Source organism: Spea bombifrons, chromosome 4 (genome assembly GCF_027358695.1).
Source record: "Spea bombifrons isolate aSpeBom1 chromosome 4, aSpeBom1.2.pri, whole genome shotgun sequence".
In the NCBI taxonomy this organism is placed as follows: domain Eukaryota; kingdom Metazoa; phylum Chordata; class Amphibia; order Anura; family Pelobatidae; genus Spea; species Spea bombifrons.
In genome coordinates this window covers 93742209-93766263 of record NC_071090.1, presented here as the reverse complement: position 1 = coordinate 93766263, position 24055 = coordinate 93742209, and the positions used below count along the sequence as shown (strand labels likewise).

At 38.9% G+C, this 24055-nt stretch overlaps 1 protein-coding gene across 1 annotated transcript; it reads left to right on the top strand.

Annotated features, from left to right (window-relative positions):
* The first annotated feature begins 9048 nt into the window (after positions 1-9048).
* ADRA1A (adrenoceptor alpha 1A) lies at positions 9049-21890 on the top strand. Its single transcript, XM_053463538.1, is given in 2 exon segments — positions 9049-10003; positions 21290-21890. Coding segments are annotated over 2 exon segments (1470 nt in total). The 3' UTR covers positions 21805-21890.
* The last annotated feature ends 2165 nt before the right edge of the window (positions 21891-24055 follow it).

Genomic DNA, 24055 nt, shown 5'->3' with positions numbered 1-24055 from the left:
AAAGTGCCAGTGCTGGGTGCAAAGTGCCAGGGCTGGGTGCAAAGTGCTGGGTGCAAAGTGCCAGGGCTGGGTGCAAAGTGCTGAATGCTGGGTGCAAAGTGCTGAATGCTGGGTGCAAAGTGCTGGATGCAAAGTGCCAGGGCTGGGGCAAAGTGCTGGGTGCAAAGTGCTGGGTGCAAAGTGCTGGGTGCAAAGTGCCAGGGCTGGGTGCAAAGTGCTGGGTGCAAAGTGCTGGGTGCAAAGTGCTGGGTGCAAAGTGCTGGGTGCAAAGTGCTGGGTGCAAAGTGCAAAGTGCTGGGGCAAAGTTTCTTGAACAGTAATAGTCCACCTCTTTTCAGAATGTTTGGGGTTATTTTGTTTCATAAATATTGTGTTTGGGTTCTTGTACTTTGAAAATATTGTTTTTTATTACATCATAACAAAATAAGAATGTTAATGTAAATTTTAAGTTGTTTTTTAACATCCAGTTCATTAAATTCTTTTAAATAAACGAAAAATTTGCATATTGTTTTTTTATCCGATTAATCGATTAATCGAAAAAATAATCGGCCGATTAATCGATTATTAAAATAATCGTTAGTTGCAGCCCTATATACTTGTACAGATATGTTGATATGGAAGGACAAGATGGCCCTGCTGTATCCCATGTCACCTCAGCCCATAAGAATGTCTGGCTGATATGTAAGTGTGGAGCATCCTGCACATGATCCATTGCTGAGCACTAAGCATACCTGGGAACTTTCTAGGTGGGCCACCGGGAGATCTCCCACTTTAGGTGGTGGCATGGCAGCTGTATGTGGGATGGGACCGGCCCTGGGCATGGACAGGACCAGCTCCAGGCTGTCTTAAAAGGCTGAAAATAGGAGGGGGAGTGCATGGTGCATGGGACCAAATGCTGCTCCTCTGCACAGATGAAAAGGAAAGTCACCCAGAGACTCACAGAAGCTGCGCTTCACCCATAGGCTCCACATCAAACATGTAAAGTTCCCAGGTAGGGTGTTAAGGCTAGTTGGGGTAGCCATGAATGGGCTTCCTTATTCACTGGTGCAATTTAACACTTATGTCCTGAAACGCAGTGATATAATTACCTTTGGGGCTGCTATAGGCCCGACATGGGGCAGCGCTTCCACTCGCCTACCCCTCTGCGGTCGGCATCCTGGTACAATAAAAGGTCTTGATTTATTTTTTCTCTTTGCCCTGATGAAGGCTCTGCGTGGCCGAAACCTTGGAATACTAAATAAGTACGTTCTTTTTTTTAATTTTTAGTCTTGAGTGTGCATGATATTTGTGTTGCCTGTACTGGCATAGTCTATGGGGGCTGTGCTGACCTGGCATGGCCTCCATAGTGTAAGTAGGCTGGTTGAGGGCATTAAAGATCTCTCTTGTAACTATTGTGCACCAGGACACCGGGTACTTGATGGGAGATACATCACTGATGAACTGACCTGCAGACCGCCATTTCCAAGCTCAACCTTATATTCTAAGACTTGAGGATTGCATTACCGTGCTAGACCTAATATTTTGAATCGAGGAATTGTACTTTCAGCTACCTCCTGAGATAAAATCAGAAGTACATTCGCCGCCACATAATTGCATGAGTGGGTAAAAAAAAAACCATAATCTTATATATTTTTCAGTTAAATTACCAACAAGCATTTGTGTCTAATGTAAATAGCACCCAAGGTTTAGAATGAAGAAAGGGCTACCATCAAAGAAATAGTTACATTTCAGTGAATGTTATAAAAGGCAAAACAAAACACCCTGCAGACAGGTGACCATATCTGATGTTACTTCATCTTTTCATTTGGATTGAAACCCAATACAAACATGAATTTTATGGTCTGTAAAAAAAAAAAAAAAAAAGGAGCAATAAAGGTTTCAACTACTATCGAGGTGCTGCTATTGCGCAATCACTTACTAGATTATGTTTGTGATGATTACGTACAAGGATGCGTTTGTGTTGCGTATGCAAACTGTTACATTATTCATGGTTGTTTTTAATCTGACACAGACCTATCTGTGAAAATTGCATCCTTGTGTAAAGGTCAGCACAGCCGTCAAAGCAAAAGTCATTCAATCATAAACATTTATTGTCACCTGTATTCCAGGCAATTGTTTATTTAACGGCTAGCATCGACGGCGTTTATCTTGTATGGAAGAATCAATATATATATATATATATATATATATATATATATATATATATAATATATTTATTATTATGATGATTATTTTTTGGTTTTTAAATACTTAAAGTGAACCAGTGCATAAATCACAAGTGTGACAATCGTATAGTTCAAGCAGCAACTTCTTTTTTAAAAAAATGGATTTTGTATTAATGAAATTGCATTAACCATATTCATTATCTAAATAGTACATGGGACAGGAACATATAACATACTACACAAACGCTATATTGTGCATTACTAAGACCTCCTCTCTGGGAGAATATAGATATAAAGGAAAGAGTTAAAAGGAATGCTACTGATGTGGCGCATGGTTTTCTTAAAGGATCTGTATAAAGGACATGGATAGCTTGAAGGGGGGAGGGGTCATAAAGCAGGAATTAGCAACATTCAAATAGATAAAGGGGTTAAACCAGGGCGATTTAAGTATCGCCTCCAGATGTTATGGAACTACAACTCCTATGGTGCTCCTACAAAAAAAAATAAGCTTAGTATAGAAGGAAAAAAATTCTTAAAAGAAAGCAATTTTATAAGACTTAAGACAAGCGAGACTTCGATACAATGTGACAAAATATTACTTCACTTAGATCATGCTGGATACATATAATCCCTAAGCAGTGCCAGAGAGAATTTAAATTAATTTAGGACTGCAACGAGATTAAGTTTAAAGGTTTCGAATCATGTAGCTCCCATGTTTCTGTATTGTTATTTCCCTGGTTAAATGTCACATCGGATCTTTTCCTTTCCGTCATTCCGCTCACGCCATATTCCAGCCGTGCAGCTCGTTATTTTCCCAGATAATGGTCCTATGGTCTCTGAGGCCAATGGACAGAAAAACGTATATTTATGTATTTATATTGACCGTTTATCGGATCTTGCCGCCAGGACAGTTTATGAAACAGAAGGAGGCCATAGTACAATTTTATAAAAATAGAAACAAGAAATAAATAAATAGAAACAATAGAACATAGTTCCTTTTTTAGTAAAAGAAATGGGTAATCACATGATAAAGCATTTCCCGGCAAGAAGCTTCCTTTAGCAATATTTGCCCTTCAATTACGGCAAAGGCACCTCGGTGTATTTAATAAATGTTGCCAGAATAATTTTTAGGGGGCGCACACATTTCTCAGCGAATGCTCAGCTAAAAATGAATTGCATGCCTTGCTTGGATCTGGAAAGCATTATAGCGATTGCATGTCCCAATCAGAACGTGTAACTACCAAGCGAATCGTCTCCGTATCCTGTTTTATTATTCTGCGCATGTAAGAATTACACACTGCCTAGAAGCTATATATAGATAGTAATATAATATGAAAAACTGTCCCTGGTGAAGAGAATAGAAACCTCCTAGTAGACATTCCAACAGGGGCTTCCGGAATAAATATTTATTTTTTAAATGCAAATATTGCGTTTTTATTATTTTAATTGAATATCCACTTTAGATGCCATTTATATTAACATATAGTAAATAATATCTCATTTAATGATACTGTTTTGTTTTTTTTTTGTATGTTTATTTTGTATTTTTTAAGAAGTGGCTAAAGGCAAATTTTTTTTTTAAAACTAATTACATAAAAAATGCCACGGTGCCAATTCTTTATAGTCAAGAGACCGCTAGCGATGTCGTAGATTAGGAAAATCATTGTTCCGGTAAATTGATTGGGGTTAATAGAAAAATATATACTTAGAACATAGATTTGTGTGGGTGATCGTTGCTGCTTGAAGAGATGTTTATCGCTGTGGTGTTGCAGCGGCTGGAATTGGTGTAGAACAGAACCCTACTCAGGAGAGTTAACCTATTGACGGAGGTAAAGGTTTCTGTAAATGACAGTAATGGCATTTAAAACCCACGCGGAAATTATACAGTATTAATTGCCCAGCGGTAGAAGAGTAAAAGATCTGTTATCTGTGACGTGAAATGGCAGGACACGCTGTCCTTGAAATGGTAGATAAACGCAGATTTCAGGATTGTGGCGGCAGGGGCTGGCAAAAAAGCAGGAGGTCAATTGCTTCTTAGGCTTAGTCCAATTTGAGGATAAAATATGCCATATTACCTAAAATATACCTGGGAACTCTCCACGCTTTGTCCGGGGAGTGAAGCACTTGTTCTCCTCCGACTCTTTGCCCACCTCCCCTCCAAAAATGGCGTGTGTCCTCGACGTCAGAGGGCCCACCACTGACATCAGCAGGGGCTCCTACAAGGAGGGGGTCCTGGTAGCTGAACCAGAGAGTCCCCAGGTATGTGCATGATGATACATCAATAGCATCGTTATCAATATATTTATCAACATAAGCATGTCCCTGAGGCAGATACACATGCGTTATTTCCAAACACCCATTCAGATGCAAAATTTGAAAAATGGTCTAATCACCATAGAAACAGAAAGACTGTTCATGTTGACTTGACTGTTAAATTAGTTGCTATGGTGATAAAGCCACTTGTAAAAACGGCATCAGAACTCCGGTTTAGAAATGACCAGTGTCTATCAGAAAACTGCGCTGGTGCTACCGACGTTTATTCCACGAGTACTGAGCTCTCGAGACACATTGCCCCTTTTGTTAGCGCGGTAAAGCCTTGATCCCAGCAACTTAATTCTTTACATTTATCATCGCGTCACTTGGAACCGATGTTACTCCTACTCACGTCTCACTATTTCCTACGACACATACTAACGTGTTCTCCAGATTCTAAAGGCATATAGGTGTGTTTGGACGTCAGGTTCATGTTTTGCAATAATTATGGTCCCCTATGGGACATTTGCTGATAATAAAGTATAAAGCATTTTTTTTTTTTATAAAAAATGTATATGTGATGAGTAAACATATTTCAATTTTTATAAACTGATCAATTTTAAATGACCCTTAAAAGAAATTCTATGTTGACTTAAAATTTGAGTATCGTCTCTTTTCTTTAAAGATCTCGTTTTGCTTTTCTGGTTTTTAGGAGATATTTATGTTTCTTCAGTTAGTTAAAGTCCATATGGTGGCTGGAGTATCTCTTTAATACACCCTATTATGATTTTATACTCTACATATAATGGGAAATATCCGGAAAAACGGGAAAAACCCATAATTGGGACATTTTTCATTCAGAAGTCGCTAAGCAGTGGCCAGAATTTCACTTTTTCAAAATCTGAGAATTTCTAGAACAAAAAAGCCCAAGCGTTATTGTAACTCCTCGTTCCAGAAACCAGCCCTTATCTTCAGGTGAACTCAAGCTTGATGGACGTTGATTGAATACGCTGACCCTGACTATTTATATGCGTCTCTACAGAGAACATTGGCTTTCTGAATTCAAATTTTTCTGACAGTGACCAGTACTTGACCTATTTCAAGCTTTAGTTCTCTTATCAAGGGAGGAACGTTGGTGTCTGAAGCAGCAAGTATTTATGAAGAAACAACAATGTGTATGTAAAGAAATGTAGCACCTCCATCTCGTTATTTAGCAGGATCATACCTGATCATTTTGTCTCGTTTATATTTTTTGCTGGAACCACTTATTTGTCATGTGACACTGATAAAAACAACTGTATTTTATGTAATTAAACCTTCAAAGGAAAGATAATAGAGATCTGTTAAATAAAAACAGCACATATAAGATACTAAAAAGACAAGCCCCTTACTTTAGCACGCCAACTAGGGTGTGACTGTAATTAAATGTACCGTATTTGCTCGATTATAAGACGACCCTGATTATAAGACGACCCCCCAAAATCTGAATATTAACTTAGGAAAAAAAGAAAAAGCCTGAATATAAGACGACCCTAAAGGAAAAAAGTTTTACCAGTAAATTCATGTAAACTATTTTTTTTAATAAAAGCTATGATTGAGAAAAATATTTTTTTTTTGTTTTTATTTCTTGTATTTTCCAACCTGTCCCCCAGTTATGCACATCTGCCCCCAGGCTTGCCACACCAATATGGCACTGTGGCCCATGATATGCCTTTTAACCCTCTATATGCCACTGTGCCCCATGGTATGCCTTTTGACCCCCTATGTGCCACTCTGCCTCCAGAAATGCCTTATACCCCTATATCCCATTCTGGCATTTAGGGGGTTAAAATGCATATTATGGGGCAGAGTGGCATATAGGGAGGTATAAGGCATTCCAGGAGGCAGAGTGGCATTAAGGGAGTTAAAAGGCATTATATAGAGCACTCTGCCTCCAGAAATGCCTTATACCCCTATATGCCACTCTGGCATTTAGGGGGTTAAAAGGCATATTATGGGGCAGAGTGGCATATAGGGAGGTATAAGGCATTTCAGGAGGCAGAGTGCACTATTAAATGCCCCCTTAACGCCACTCTGCCTCCTGAAATGCCTTATACCTCCCTATATGCCACTCTGCCCCATAATATGCCTTTTAACCCCCTAAGTGCCAGAGTGGCATATAGGGGTGTAAGGCATTCCAGAAATGCCCTACACACACACACACACACACACACACACACACTTACTTACCGGTGCTTCCAATTTCCTGCTGTATTGCCGGGGCAGCGGGTTGACGTCTCATTCCGCGGCAGCCGGAAGGAGGTGGAGTTGGCAGCGGGGGTTTGTATGCGTCCGTCGCAAATACCTTCCCCGGCTGTCAGAGATCAGGAACTCTTGAAGTCTGATCTCTGACAGTCGGGGAAGGTATTTGCGACGGACGCATACAAACCCCCGCTGCCAACTTCACCTCCGGAAGCACCGGTAAGTGTGTGTGGGGGGCGACGACAGGAGGATCCAGGTCCCCTGCAGCGGTGCGGGGGATCTGGATCTTAGTCTCCTAATCAGACCTCTATTTGAGGTCTGATTAGAAGACGACCCCGATTATAAGACGAGGGGTATTTTTCAGAGCATTTGCTCTGAAAAAAACCTCGTCTTATAATCGAGCAAATACGGTAATTAATTTACATGTAGAAATGGAGCAATCATTAAAACTGTGTTTTGTATAAATACACATCATATTGATATAAATATGAGCAAAGAAGACAGCAACACAATCTAATTAGTAATTATGGAGCAAGACTGACTAAAGAAGTCGTATTAAGTGCATTTGTTCGCTGGTGTGCTCAACCATTTCCACTAATTATGTTTGTCTGTTTTGCTAATGATTAGTTCTTCATTAATAATGAACAGAATTGTTTGTCTAATTTATTAAATGTGCCAGTGCTAATTAATTCTCTTTATCCCAAGAAGGATTGGCTGTTATCTTCATTCACAGGCAAACTGTAGCAGAAGCTGAGACAGAATTTGCTGCTATGGTTTCCTAAATGTTTCTGACAAATGTCAAAAGCCGTACAAATCTGAGTCTTACTCTTCACGTTTTTGTTATAATACTAACTATAATTCGTCAGAAAAACTCTTCCTTAATTGTAAGATGCCTTGCAATAGGAACATCCGTATGTACGTGGGGAGTCCTTCAGCTTTCAGCCACGGCCACGAGACTAAATGGTTTAAACACATCCCTGCGTGACACTGCATGCACCCCCCTTGACACAATGAATCTGTGTAGATGCTACCTTGTCACGCTATGTGGAAAAACACGAAAGTTGTATTGTGGATCAAAATTGCTTCCCTGGCCCTCTTGCCATTCCTTGTTTGAGTGCATCAAGGTTCGAAAGAAAGCCCCTCATCTTGGGGAAAAAAGTAGAATTTTCTGTTGAAATGTAATGATTAGAATGACAGCATGCCCCGAATTGTTAAATAGTTTACAGAAGGATAATTGGTTACACGGTAGAAGTATGGGTTGTAAGGAAAAATGATGTGATCATGGATACCTGGCGGAGACACACTGCCATCCCAGTTGTTAAATCTAGAAGTGGATAACTTTGCTTTCAGATAAGAGAAACACATACTAAATTAACCAACAAAAAATGTGAATTAATATGTATGTATATGATGATGAATGTTGGATGAGAGACAGAATTCTTTTGTACATATAGATTGGGAAAGGGTAAAGGGCTATAGACCTGTCCTAGCACCTGTCACCAACCCAGACCTCCAACAGTCCATGATTCGGAGACCACTCCATTGTATTCCAGATATGCCTAAAACCTGATCTTTTGAGTTAGGACTGGTTCCTTTCCTAGAGAAGGGAGAGTATACATGAATTATCTAGCTCTGGATGACGTATAGTTACCCTAATGTGTATCACCTGGTGAGCCGTAGCAGCACGCTATTATTTGCAATAACACATAATGAAGATATTGGGCATCTGGAAATGACTTATGTGTTGCATGCATATCTGACATTATTGAGTCAGGGAACAGCTTTGCATATGTAACATATGATGAGAAATGAAAGATGGAAGACTATTTCATCTGTGTTTTCTTTGCTTCTTTCAGTGGGACACATGTCTGAAATAACATGAGAAGATCATCTTTCCATAATCATAACCTCAATCCTGGTCCAGAGGTCACCCTGGAGAGCAGACAGTGTGAGAATTATACCGGGTCATTTGCTGTATGGAACTGGTTTTATTCTAACAGTTTTTATAAGGATGATCGCCCATCTTAAAAAGGTTTTCCAGAGTTCATAACCGTGTTCTCAAAAACATAGTAATATGTTTGTGTTTAACAACCCAAAAGCAGAGCAACATATCTGAACTAACATCCAAAAAGCTATAGTGAAGGAAACATTTGAGCTGCGAGAGGGCTGTACAAGTGCATTTTGAACACTATTGAAACACAACAATTAAGCCTGTAAACATCTGTGAAGCATCCCTCCAACTGAAGCATGAAGACAGATCTAGGTTTCTTTCTTCAAATGAATCATACAGTCAGAGTTTAAACATTGCATTGGCTGTGCTTTCTAATCATTTGCTGGATGTATTTTCTTGTAAAATAAGCATTTTGACCTGGATTCTGCAGAGTTTGATATGATAGAAAGCAGGAGGGAAAAGTCCTGAGGCAGAACATCCCACACCTATATCACTATGGTCTTACTTAACCAGAATAACACTGCAGAAAGTATCCCACTTTGCATAAACTGCACACAACATGTGGCCACCATTAATATATCCAAAGCCATTGTGGTGGGAGTTATCTTCGGAATGTTCATCACGTTTGGTGTTTTAGGAAACATTTTGGTCATTCTTTCGGTTGCCTGCCACCGACATCTACAGACTGTGACTCACTATTTTATTGCAAATCTTGCTGTGGCTGATCTGCTTTTGATGTCTATGGTGCTTCCATTTTCAGCAACTTTTGAGATACAAGGATATTGGCTTTTTGGTCGCATCTTCTGCAACATATGGGCAGCAGTAGATGTTCTCTGTTGTACAGCTTCCATCATGAGCTTATGTGCCATATCAATAGACCGGTACATAGGGGTTAGTTATCCCCTGAGGTACCCAAGCATTATGACTGAGCGAAGAGGTCTCCTAGCTTTGCTTTGTATATGGGTCTTGTCGCTTGTGATTTCAATTGGACCTCTGTTCGGCTGGAAAGAACCAGCACCAGAAGATGAAACAATCTGTGAAATCACAGAAGAACCAGGGTATGCTCTTTTCTCAGCCTTTGGATCTTTTTACTTGCCTTTGACTATCATTCTGATCATGTATTTCCGGGTATATATTGTGGCCAAAAGGGAAGGGAAAGTTTTAACCTGTGGGATGAAGTTTGAGAAGTCGGACTCTGAGGAAGTGACTTTGAGAATCCACAGAAAGAGCACCCCAGAAAGTATCAATTCTACCACAAGCTCAAAGCACAAACCCCACTTTTCGGTGAGACTTCTTAAGTTCTCCAGGGAGAAGAAAGCAGCAAAGACACTTGGAATTGTAGTTGGATGCTTTGTATTGTGCTGGCTTCCATTCTTCCTCGCTATGCCTATAGGTAAGTGACAAGATTTCATTCTGAACTCTATCAAAACGTACGCTGATTGGGGTATACAGTATGACTTATGTTGGTTTATTAGTTTGGTGATGTCGTGTGCATACAGAGGGCTTCTGAATACTAAATCAAAACTTTATTATTTTAGGTTGAATTTTCCGCGTATGACCTGCTGCTGTGTATGAAAAGCATTCAGTCATAGCTTTTTATGTGTAGCATATTGTGCAGCGTGGATCAAATTAGTCTTGTGATGCAAAAGTGTATTTACGTTTCCTTTAACATTATACGTCTATTTTTGTTTTCCAACTAGCCAGGAGTGCCAGCATTGTCATCTGTCCTAAAAACTATATCTAGGTTACAGTTTATGGCATTTCCGCAGAGCCTTTCCATGGAGGCCACCTGGGGATGACATGGACAATGTCTGTACATCCATGTTATAGATAAAACCCTTATGTTTTAATTAGCAATAATGTAACGCAAGATATGAAAAGATTACAAACTTAACCTTAACATCAGAATTTTATTCACGTACAATATAGTGTTCATTGGCAGTATTTAAACATACAAAGGCAATGTATATTTATAAAGCTAACGTTTGCTCAAGGTATGGAGTGTGTTTCATTGTTAACTAGAATAGAGTCACCGGGACCATCTCTTGCAGGGGTTAGTATGAGCGATAATGAATACTGACTGCAAAACTTTCCAATTCCTTATATTATCCACCGAAAGCATTTTATAAATATGTCTAGCAATTGGCTCTGCTTGAGTTACATAGATTGTGCAGAGAAAAAAAAGAGGATTTTGAGAGGATTTACCGACCCAATCGCTTCGCTCTGATTTTTAATTCTGAACTATATTATCGCAAGTCTTTGGGTTTTCTGGCATAGAACATTGAAAATACGGCAATAAAAGAGAGTGTATTTTTCTTTTCATTGCTTTATTTGTGTGGGTGAGGCACGCATGTCTTTTGTCGGTTCCACAACATTTTTAATTAACGTGCAAACTAAGATTTTTGTTACTCTGGCCTTCAAAGACTTAAAGAAATGACCTCTGTGGATGATGAAAACATAGAATAATGTTATTTTATGTATACTTGTAGTGAACAGAAATCCGGGAAACAAGATAAGTTTAAGTGAATATGTTAGTAGCCTGTATGATTAAGAATATATTCTCACTGGCGACAGATATAACAATGCCATTTTTACAAATTAAAACCAACTCAAGCCTTTATTTGGTCAAATATCAATGTTGGTTGATGTGGTGTCATCCCAGGAGAAGGTTGAAAGCATGTGTCCTTTTACCGTGCATGAGCAAGTCCTGTGCTTGTTTATGTACCGTTGATTGACAGACACCATATCTACCCATCGTTTTGCAGACCATGTGTCAAGAGTGTTGGAAAAAGTCATTAGCATGCATTCTAACTTTGTAGACCTCTCCTTATCCTAAAAATGAAAACGTACATCCTGTAATCAAGAGTCCATTAATGGCTGAGCGGCACGGACAGGTGTTCCAGTGTCCCGTTTGTAGGGCACAATTTCACACAACAACAAACTGGATGTTTGTTGGCGCTTGTGCTATCAAAGCAGTCGGTGGATGTTGAGTGAAATGGAATTACAGTAATGTATGTACGTCTGTAAACTGCAATTGCCTTGTAATTGTAATAATAAAATAATAGAACACACTCCAAACAGAGAATTGTATGTTATACATATGATGCTGTTACACTAATCATAAGACATGACTGACCAGGTCTAACCGGGAGAGGGGGGCTAGAAGGGTCTAATGACGCTCATGTCTCCCGGGCAATGTCAGTGACGAGCTCACACGCATCCTATTTTAGCCTCTATTCACAATCTAGAATGGATTGAATAACGTATGGCTGTCTTAAAGGGCACCTGATAACGCCCAACTGTGACTTATGTATCTTCATGGACGCAACTGATACAAAATATTCAAAATATTTCATAAAATAGAGGTTCAACAACATTATATATTTGTTTCATTTTTATTCAGATTTCAACAAATAAGATTGGGGTTTACTTAGTTAAACATTTAGTTGTCACTCTTGTTTCAGAGGAAGGGGCAACAGAAAAACGTTAACAGTAAAGTTGGGTTGACTAAAGTTAAGAATAAGTGGTTTGCTCCAGGGTTGACATTAAACATCGACCCACCTCTTACTACAATCTCACCCACAAAGTCAAATCAGAGCATGCGCTTTCCATTGTAGCCACGCTCTGCGCTTTAGGGTGGAGATTTAATATCCCAAAGGTCAATTTCTCTTCTACTCCTTCAACCAGTGCAGTGGGAAGAGACTCCTTCCTCCAGAGACCAAATTGGAACGGTGTGTAAATGTGCAATTTCTAATCTACTGGTGTAACCAGGGGCGTTCATCCCAGTTGTGTTCGATGGGGTTGAAGTCGGGGCTCTGTATATATATGTGTGTGTATGTATGTATGTATGTTTGCGTATACAGTATGTGTGTGTGTGTGTGTGTGTGTGTGTATATATATATAAATATATATATACGTGTGTGTCTGCTTCATTTCTTAAGGGCTAGAGAGGGATAAATGCATCGGGTATGCTGCTGTTAAACATGTTTAATAGCTGTGTCTGCTTGGCTTCTGGGATTTATCCAACCTTGCATCTATACATTTAATGGAACATGTATAGATCGAAATAATATTTACTACGTAAAACAGACCCTGTTTTTCATTTGTGGATGGGAGGTCCACCTTAATCCACACCTTAAATATGCTTCTCTGTAACATTCCAAAGCAAGACATATGAAGCTGCCTATAGAATAAATAAACTGTTACATCGTTGTAGTAATGGAAGGTCCACAAAATACGAAAGTCATCATTCAACAGGCTTTGCCCGCCAATACATGGAAAGATTTACTTTTTTCACTAATGAAATTTGGAACGAAATTTGTTTACACACATGCTGTTGTGTTATTTTTCGTAGAACGATTTATGTGGAATAACTCCTAATTAAAGGGACTATTCATCAAAGGTTCGCATTTATACATAAGACATGTTTCTGTGTTTTAGAGCGTATTCATCAAAATGCCTAAAACATTTCATAGTTTTAGTTGCCTCTGTTAAATGACGTAAAAAATGAATATTCCCAATATGTGAGAGAAAACAGAAATCAATGTGTAATTCTCCACCATAACCTAAACCCATAAGGAGATGTTGCAAGGATGTGACACACGGTTTCTTCTGTAAGTGTTGGCACCAGTCTCCCCTATTTTGCTGAACATATCTGGCGCGTGTTGCTGGAAGGAGAAATTCTCGTAAAAAAAAAAAAAAATGTGTGTTTTGTAAAACATTTTCCTGATGATATAAAACACAAATGGCCACTCTGTTCTTTTTTTTTTGTTGTTTGTTTGTTTTTTCAAATAGAAAACAAGCCATCACATTGTATTAGAGCCTTTATACATAGCCATAAAATATATTTTTTAAATGTGCCAGGGTTCTGGGAGCCCCTTGAACAACAAATGCATATGGAAGCATATATGAAATACATTTGCAAAAAAGGAAATAAAGAAGGAGCTGCGGCTCAAGCCACCCTATGTCTGTAGCTTGGCACATGTCATGCAAGGCATATAGCTGGGGGAACAGAAAGGGACAAATGCATATAAGTACATTCAGCAGAATGCCTCCACTTGCAGGGGGAACACAATGAAAAGTTAAATGGTCCCCTCGGCTATCGTATGCATTAAAGTGTATATGATGGCTGGAATGTCCCCTTTAAAGGCAAAGGAAGCTTCATGATGCCTAAGGACTTTTGTCATCTTCTGCTAATGACTTTTGTCGTTTTTTTTATTATTATTATTATTATTATTATTATTATTATTACAATATAATATAAATACAGTACTAATTATTATAATAATTATTACATAATTTTACATTGCTGGAAAATTGCATCTTGAATTTACTTTATCCATTATATCTAATAAATACAAATATATATATATATATATATACAAATATATATATATATTTTTTTTTTTACATGATTAAGTAATTCTGTGTAGGATTTGGGCATTCGGCAATACTACAAATTATCCCTTTATGCTGTATTAAGTTATGGATGTATTATGCTGTATTAAGTTATAGATGTATTAAATGCAGCCATTATTGGGTATTTGCCCACCAAAGCTCTCAATGGGCTGGTTAAGGAGATCATACGGCTCAAACTCTTTGTACATCACAAGCTGTTTCCATCCACTGTATCTTAATGTTAAAAATAATTGAAATAACTTTCACAGGGGCTTTTCATTTTTACATGCTTGGATTATGTACTCATCTGAACAGGATGATATATTATATGTGCCATAAGGAACATAGGGATTTTTCTTCTTGCTGGCACCGTGTCCCGTGAATAATGCTGAAATACGTAGGAAATGACAAATGCGCCGCGTCCTCGCATGAATTCGTTATCCTTAGGATATGCAGCTTTGATGAGTTTTCTAAACACTACTGAATCATGAGCTTTTTTTTTCTTGCTTTTAATTATACTCATTGTTTGATTAATGGAATGATTAAGTATATATGTAGTTGATTAAATACATGTTTTTTACGGACCGGAGGAATTTTAAATTGCTATCTGTGCCTTTGGAGAAGTGGTCAGTAGTGATTACACAACATTTCAGGTTTTATTGTCTTCCCTCTAGGTTTAATCCATATGTATTTATTTTACAACCGTGCAGCTGTGGTTTACATCTATTTTTCATTTTAGGGTTCATTTTACCTTCGGTAAGAAGGAGGCATACTGTCGTTTGTAATTTGCTGTCTTGATGTAATCTCCCTTTCTCCTTTTACATTAACTTATGCAAAAAATTATTCCATCACCCTTCGTGTATCCCTTAAAACTGCTCCCTCTTACTGGGGTCATTCCTGAAACCCCCTATATTTCTGCCCTTATTTCCAATATTCTCCTAAGCGCTCTCTTAGCTTTTCCCATATGGGACTTCATACTCTGTCCTACTTATCCTAACTTTAAACATTCACTAAAACCCACGCCTATCCAAATAAGCATGCGGTTTGTCCTAATACCCGCAACCGGTGTCCTGAAAGAAACCATCTGTTCTCTCTTCAGCTCTCCGTGCCACATACCTCTCCACAGTACCTGCGCGATAATCAAATTATCTTTGCATGCATGCAGCCCCTCTCCTTCTATCTTATTCCCCGCTAAATGTCCTAGTAGATTATATACAAAGATAGAGGAGCACACAACCTAAAAAGTTAGATTCCTGAGTTGCTGCTAGAATAATAATGGCGATAAGTACACAAAACAAAGAAATAATTCAGCGCATGTCCGTTGAATACCATTCAAAAAACCACCTATCTCAGGCATAAATATTGTGAGTTCGGTCGCATTATATGGCCATATATTGCGTAGCCCGCCACTACGTCAAAGTACCCCAAGTTTGGTGAGTCCTATATAATTTTTCATGGCTATATTGCTTACTAAGGCGTTGAATCAGTGGGACAGCATACTCTCATAATGCACTCTTTCCTTGCCCTCCAGGGGCAGGAGAGATAAAGCATAGAAACATAATTTGACTTATCAGTGAAGTAAATCTTTCTTACATTACAACCTAATCTCAAACCATTAAACTTTTACGTGCTGCCTTCTTGGAAAATCATGCTTGTCAACATAGTCATCATCATCATCATTGCAGCACGATGGAGTGTGTGTCAAGGGTGTTCGTAACATACATTCTGATTATTTATTCCATAGACCCACTCTTAGATTTTAGCAACACTTAGTACTGTAGATAAGGCTTGGAAAAGGCTCAGATAGTGCCAGTTGCCCCTCTGCCCTCTTCTCAGCCCTTTCCTGGCAGATCCATTTCATTGAAAAACAAGGTTAACACATGGAAGGGCAGCATTTAGCGTCAAGCCATTATAAAAGACAATACAGTATCTGACATTGGTGCTGTCAGAAATGGAGGCCTCAAATTACCGTATTTGCTCGATTATGAGACAAGGTTTTTGTGGTCATGTGATGCCGGCGCTCAGTCATAGAAGCCCCGGCGGAAGTACTGGCCACCAGGAGCGGAGGTCTGCATCTCACAGACCTCCAACGGCTGCCCCACACGGGTCAAAAGTAAAGGGATGCACTGGTAAGTTGGGGGGTTGAGAGTGGCATGGGGGCGGGGTTCAATGGTTTTCTGGAGGCAGAGTGTCATATAGGGGATTAAAAGGCATATCAGGGAGGCAGAGTCGCATATAGGGGGTATAAGGCATACCTGGGAGGCAGAGTGGCAAATAAAAGGAAATAAAAACAAAAAAAATCATTTTTCTCAATCATAGTTTTTATTAAATATGAAAAAATATAGTTTACATGAGAATTAATATTTACAAGTAAAACTTTTCCTATAGGGTAGTCTTATATTCAGGCTTTTTTCTCCCCTAAATTAATATTCAAATTTTGGGGGGGTTGTTTTATAATCTGGGTCATCTTATAATTGAGCAAATACGGTATGTTGTAGCTTCAATACAAATCTACGAGCTCCGTTCCATTTCCAGCCTTACTCCTTCATAATATATGAATTCCTCAATCACTGCACGTCCCCCTAATCATTTCAAGAAGCATTGTAGAACTTTGCCAAAATAATAAAATTGTCACCTTCATGATCTATTACAACGTATTTTAAACAGAACAAAATATTTAAAACATTCAGAATGCCCTCGTAATTTATCAGAAGGAACTAAGCCTTTGTCCTCTGAGCCTGGATATATCGGCTGTCATCTGGAACATGGGATTTGTGTACGTTTTCATTTCTTTTCCGTAAACTCTGTCTATTTCCATAAGTGGAGATGTCAGGGCTTTTTATCACTTTAAATACTAGTGTAGAATGCGGCAAAAAGTAAGTTTCAGCTCTAGCGGCTTTGAGGTGTTTAAATTATAGCTCCGTGTTACCAGCTTGTTTGCAGCAGCTGTAACTGAACTATACAAGGCGAAATGGCCCTGATGTGTATTATGCCGCCATAATGATTTGTGGTTTTTGTATATTCTTTATATAACAAATTGTTCCAGTTGTAGAATTAGTCAAATATGTTCTTTTTTTTCTCTGGTCCTCCCCAGCATATTTTTATTTTCTTGGTTCAAAAAATGTGACTCAAAATGTATAGCTTACATCCCTCCATAGAAGATCCATATCAATATTCTACTCTATTAGTTACGCTGGAAATCTGTTCTTTTTGCCTACTACCCTCTTGGTGAGGCGAACATTTCTTATATTACATATAAGATTTACCATTCATGGGCAGGCTTGATGGTCCAGGTGGTTTTTAGCTGCCGTCAAATTCTATTTTTGACAAGGAGGTAACGTTTTGGTGCAAACAGAATAGCAAATTAGAGGCTAAATTGTTCCTTGTTTTAACAAACACCTTTTGAATTCCAGATGCGCTTTAATTATGTATGACTAGTTGTTGCAGATGAAACCCACAAAACCTGAGCCACAAAGCCCATTGGAATGTACCGTTACCTGTCTATTGACAGCCTGGATTCCCCCCCCCCCCTTTGGGCAGAAGCCAGCATCTTTGATTGCTGATCTTGTAAAACAGTGCTCTCTACAAGCACAGGTTCACCTTCATACAAGGAATGCCTGAACACACGATCGGACATTCCCCTCCGGTACATGTCACTACTGACACCCACTGGAAATTCACTTAAGGATAAGAGAGCACTACTGGGCTCTGCCATTGACACCCCCCCCCCCCCCCCGAGCGATCACTTGTTTTGCAATCAGCAATGCAGGGCTATGGAGACATGCTTGCTGATCACAGTAGGATCAGCACAGACGGATCAGTAGGAGGAGTAAAATGAAATATAAATAAATGTAAAGAAATAATCAAATTTATAGGAAGCACAGTGATGTCACCATAACCTAACATTATGTATTTCTATGTTTTAAAAGAAGGCTCTACTTCTCCTGAACTAATTGATGTCTAGTTTTTGAGTTTGTCAGTTATGGTTTAACAAACTTATGGTAGAATGACAAAAAAAAACTCGTACTTAGATTCTGAAACTCCCAGGGCTGAAGGGGTTAATGTTTATATATTTAAATAAGAAATGTATTGTAGATGTATATCATGGAGTAGCTATCTAAATTTCCTGTTCATAGACTTTACATGTTTGTTCCTCCCCATAGAGGTATTTCTCTACTTCTGTTGAGTTATTTTCTCTTTGGAGGTAGCATCAGGGCCATAAACAGTTAATATGATTTTGACACATATATATATATTCTTGTGTGACATCATACTTTTACAAGTGCAATCATATAAACGTTTCTTTATTTCCACTACCTAACTGTATATATTTCATTTTTATTAATTCAAAGTTTCCTCTTATCTGTGCTTCTGGCCATGTAGCTGAGGAGAGAAGATATAAAAGGGGCTTTCATCACAGAAAATAACAAAAGAAAAAGGGCAACAATTATTTTAATGTCTTTTATGTTCAACTCAAAAGCCTCGTATCCAAGTTGTTTAATAGGATCACTTGAAGGTACTGGAATTAATTTCCATTTTCTTTTACTAAATCAAAAGCTGAGATAATGTTTCGCCAACCTCATCTGTTTTACTAAACCATAAAATTCTATAACGATTTTGTTTTATGTGATTCTAAGTCCATTTTTTCCCACAATAATCCAGGCTTCTACCACAAATATAGATATCATTTTTTATATTGCGCAAGCACAAACACTTAAAATAATGGCTAGTACTTGATAGTCCCTTTGTCGGCCACATGTGGCCTTGAAGTGCTTTTCTGAAGTCTGCTGAACGCCTAAAAAAAAAACCTATAAGATTTATTTAATTACACACTTGATTCAGCAAGTTTCCAGTAATTAAATTAACATCTCTGTCCTGCCGTGTTAAAAAGTTAGACTATATTGACCTAGCAGATTGGTATTTTATATACCTGTCCTCAAGTAGAATTAACTCTGCTATTTTAAAAGTTCCTTGTGCTCAGATGAGATAACATGCCTCAGGTTTGTATTGACCAAAGCAGGAGGTTTTTTTGTTGGTGGTTTCCACTCACTGACTTAACAAGAAATGATGAGCCATTTCTGGCAAGTTTCTCCTTGAAGGAAGGCTGAGCTGGCCACGTACAATCAGTGAATCGAGGAATCTCCGTGATTTAACAATCACTACTTTGCATTACGAAGGGCCTACCAAGCAGGAAAAGCCCTCCAGGGTTGGCCCTAATACATAACGAAGTCAAAATTCTCTGGATCCCTACCAATGGTGGGTGTGAATCTCAAAAGGTGGCTGTAGGTGCACATTGATAAAGGGGTGCTTCCACCTCATCCATCATCACACTTATTAAACGTGTGAATTCACTTGCAACATCCCTGGAGTGCTGTGTTTTCTATTCTTGGATTGGTGTCAAAAGGTAAGGGTAAGGGAGGTTAGATTATATTAATCGGTAAAATTAATCACAGTTGTGTAAAAATGATGTTAATCAGGTTTCTACCATCTTATACACTGCCGAAGCAGACGTAATTAAAATATCGGGCTTTAGTCTTCTACCACCTCCCTCCCCGAGCAAGTTGGAGTTACATTGATCAGCGTGGATGGATAACTGAAGAATTATATGGCCCCAAGGGACCATTTAGTGCAGGGAAAGTAATATAAAGCTGTAATGTGATTTAGAGAGGCTCTTATGGCTTTAACTGATTTGCCCATCATTCACAGAATTGTTTTTGTACCCTAAAAAACTATTAAGGCACCAGAAATAAACTTTTACGGCACCAAAGTGCTCAATAAACCGTGTCTATCAAAACATGTCCTCTGGCATACTCTGTCGAAAAAGTGAAATCCTTGCAAAAAAAAAATAATAATCTTTTATTTTCTTTTTTATTATCAAGGAGAATGGAAAACGTCAGGGCACCCATTTAGTTGTGCAGTGGTATACAAACATTTGCTTTCCAATATTATAATTAGCCATAATTACAGTAATAATTAAAATAATGATGTTTAGTCTTCCCAGAGATGAAACATAGCATATCAAGGGTGCAATGATGAGATATACTCAATGATTGTTAGCGTAACAAACAGGAACCCACTATGCAGGTGAGGAACTTGTAGCAGCAGAGAAAACAGTTAAGTGCACTGAGCCCTAAAAAAGAAGCTTAATATTTTTTCATTAACGAAACATTTCACTGAATCTCACTTGCATGAAACATAACATTGTAACTTTATTGTCTAATCACATTCAATAAAAAGTGTCAAAGCTAATATGCTTTCAGCACCTGTTTCCAGTAGTGTTTTCTTTAAGTCTGTTGCGGTGGGCAGAACTCGTAGCACCAATTCTAGCGCTAGCGGCATCGGATCTGCCAACCTCTGTATACTCCATTACCGATTGTGATCGCTGCAACAGAGCTAATTCATAAGACGGGTAATTTCATAATAAAGGCATTTGTTACATATGCAACAAAGTTCAATTAAAGATTTCATCAGCAAACTGGCCAGTGGGGAGCTGGAGATGAGATATCTGTACAGACCATTGTGTTTTTTACTTAAAAGTTTTTACTTGTAAACTAGAAAATGTGGGAGCATTACCAAAATATAATAGGTATGTAAATTAAAATGTATTAACAGCATCTCTTATAGTATGTACTGCAAAGGGCACACGCTACATGTTATCGCTGATTAGAAGGTAAATGGGGCAATTAATCAGTAGGATACAAAGTGGGTGAATTGTGCATAAGCCAATTAGTGTTATTTGCAGGTATCCTCTGTGTCCCGATCTTCCTCTGGACAGTCCCAAAAAATAACACTTAGAGGTCCTTAGTTTGATTAAGAAAAAGAAGCGCAATCAGGGCCATCATTCAACTGTAGCTAAATGGTGTTGGAGGTCCACCACGGTATTCATGTCTCCTCTGGCTGGGTTCTGGGATTTGACATCAGAGGCTGGGTCTCACCAGCTACATGAGGCGCACAGACCTCTGCTGGACTCTGACGGCTGTTGAGGGGGCCCTAGGGACAGCTGCAGTGCACCCCTGAGGTAGGTCTGGGCCTAGAGTAGATACCCCATTGGTCTTGCGTCGAGTGATGGCCCTGAACATTACAGTGATACGTTTTAAGAGCAAATCATGTCTCGCCTTCCCAATGACAGCATCAGTTTTTGTCAAAGCAGGTTTAATGAAGCAATGGAAACTTTCCATTGTAAACACTGCAGAAAAGACGGATACAATATTTTGCTTGTGGGGTGTCTCTAAGGAATTTCTGATGTGTTTACTAACACTGTCATCTTGATTTTATTTTACAGGTTCCCTTTATCCTCCGGCTAAACCTTCGGATACTATTTTCAAGATTACGTTTTGGCTGGGTTATTTCAACAGCTGCATCAACCCGGTGATCTATCCTTGTTCCAGTCCAGAGTTCAGAAAAGCCTTCCAAAACATTCTCCGAGCTCGCTGCTCGCACAGGAGGCAGGCAGCAAGCAAATATTCCTCTGGGTTCATCCTGAACAGCCCAGTAAACCGTGGCTCTGAAGAGCACAAGCACGTGGTTCGAATCCCAGTGGGTTCAGGAGAAACTTTTTATAAGATCTCAAAGTCAGATGGAGTTTGTGAATGGAAATATTTCACTCCATCGACCAGCCCTTCAACTCCCTACGGGGCACAAAGGGACTTTTCAAGCTGCTCTGCTGCTAAGATGAACAGTAAGTCCTTTCTTCGGACTTGCTGTTGCATTGGCATAGAGAAGAAACCCATGTGCCATAATGTCCCCACAATCAAAATACACACAATATCAGTGAGCGAGAACGGGGAGGCTGTCTGAGCACAGGACCTTATGGTGTTTTAGGGATTTGGGTAATTCTTGGATGGAAACCATTAACTGGTAATAGTTCTGACTGTGTAAGTGAACTGGTTCCAATCCAGCAGAACCCGCATACATTCCATTGCCTCTTTCTGAGCCCCAACTTGCAAACCTGGTCTTTTTGGTCCGTTTTTATCTCAGCCCGGTTAACCAGAACAAACTTTGCTGGGTTTTTTCCACCTCAGATAAGACTGCGTAAATCCACTGATATGCTGAAGAACCTGAAGGTGCTATGTAAAGGCAAAATTCAATTTTCAGGAACTGAAAAGGGAAATTGGGAAAACCAATCAATCTTTTTTTTTAAACTTGTATACAGTGTTGATGCAAATGTCTTATGCTTTGTGACTTCAGTTACAAGAATAATTTCAGGTGACTCATTTGTAATGCACTTGATGTCTTCAAAAATTCACTTTGCAAACTAATTTCATTGAGTCTGCCACTGGTCCGTAACTTGGCAAACACTGGGGCCATGTAGCGTCATATCCATATGAAAGAACCGCATAAAAAACAATGTCATATCTAATTATTTCCTAATGACTTGGGCTGAGCACATTCCAATGTCTGTTTTTCTTATAGCTTATTCAAAATGTTATATGGATTTGAAATAGGGAGAGTTACTTTGAAAGGATCAATATGGCATTGCCGACATCCTGCATTACGTTTCAGTTTTGCGGATTAATAAACATTATTTTTTTTTCGTTATGGGAACACATCATTTGGAGGTTCACATAAACACAGGCCCCTAATCTTGGTATGCTCTGTACCCGTTTTCAAAATAATTCCCATAAATGTGAAGCTATATATTAAATCCCCTGACCACGAGGCATTGTTGTAATTGCTTTAATTCCTATCTATGTTAGGATGATTATGGGAAAAACAAAATAAATATCACCACCCGCCCTTTTTATACCAAACCTCACCAGATAAGCTTTTGTATGATACGTTGTCAGGACCTAATATTTGGAATAAATAAAACTAAAGTAGAGTCTAGTAACCTTCTTAAAAGGAAAAGGTCTCTAAGATGGACATTTTACTAGTGGCCTTAAAATTCCACTTGTAACCTCTGTGGTGTACTAGTGGCTCATTTGAAGCTGACACAAAGCCAAATATTACCTATTATTATATGCAAGGTATTTAGTATAATATCAGTTTCTTGTTTTGGTATTATACCTGTTAAATTGGTCAGATATCGGACGTTTAATGGCATGTTGTAGGAGCCATGGAGATCCGCAACAGGATACGTAAAGGGTTTCCACAACAAAGCGTGCAGGGGAGGCAGGTTACACCTATTTGTCCAGATCCCACTCATTTCAAGTCTTTTGAGGGCTAGCCCTACTGCTAGACAAGACTAATCTGCTGCCCTTCATGCCTTTTATATGGAGCATGAAAGGGAAAGCTTTGGGGGATCAACCCTGCAAAGTTCTGAGGTATCAGGTCAGTAGTAAATGGGTTATAATTGGATCATTCCAAACACTAATGCACATCGTGACTCTCCATGCAATTCTAATTTCAAAATAAAGATTTATTTGGTATACATAGTTATGTATTTATGTTGGGAGCTCACCTCGGTGGCTGCCGTCCTTACTGCTGAGTTCTGGGGTATGATGTGCCATGATCGTACTCTGCCTCTTAAGAACATGTGGCACTGGGTACAGCGTAGCGTTATAACCCTGCCTATTAAGCCCCAGGGAGCCTGATCGCCCAACAGGACAAACTGGCCCTCATGGTCCAAGCCATAATATGCCGCTGAGTATATGTTGTTTATCTCCAGTCTTGAATTATATGAGAACTCTCCCCTCCGCTCCTGACCATTCCACTGTAATATGTGTTATAAATGTTTAGGTTGTCACTTATATCTATACCAAAAAATCATGTTTGATCCTAAAAAAAAAAGAAATACAGGTGGCATACGTAAAGTCTGTTTAACCCCTTTAATTTATACACAAACTAAATAATCCGAGCCATATAAAATGATGGATTTTTTATTATTATTATTTATTGTTTAAATAGCGCCATCAAATTCTGTAGCGCTGTACAATGGGTAGACAGGACATAACAAGTAGTATATATATAACATAAAAATATAACTTACAGAAACATCAGGTGAGAAGGGCCCTGCTCAAATGATCTTACAGTCTATCTATATTTATAATATATATTGATTACAGCGCAGGAGGTGAGCTGTTCCCACTGGGCTTCCAGCCGGGTAATT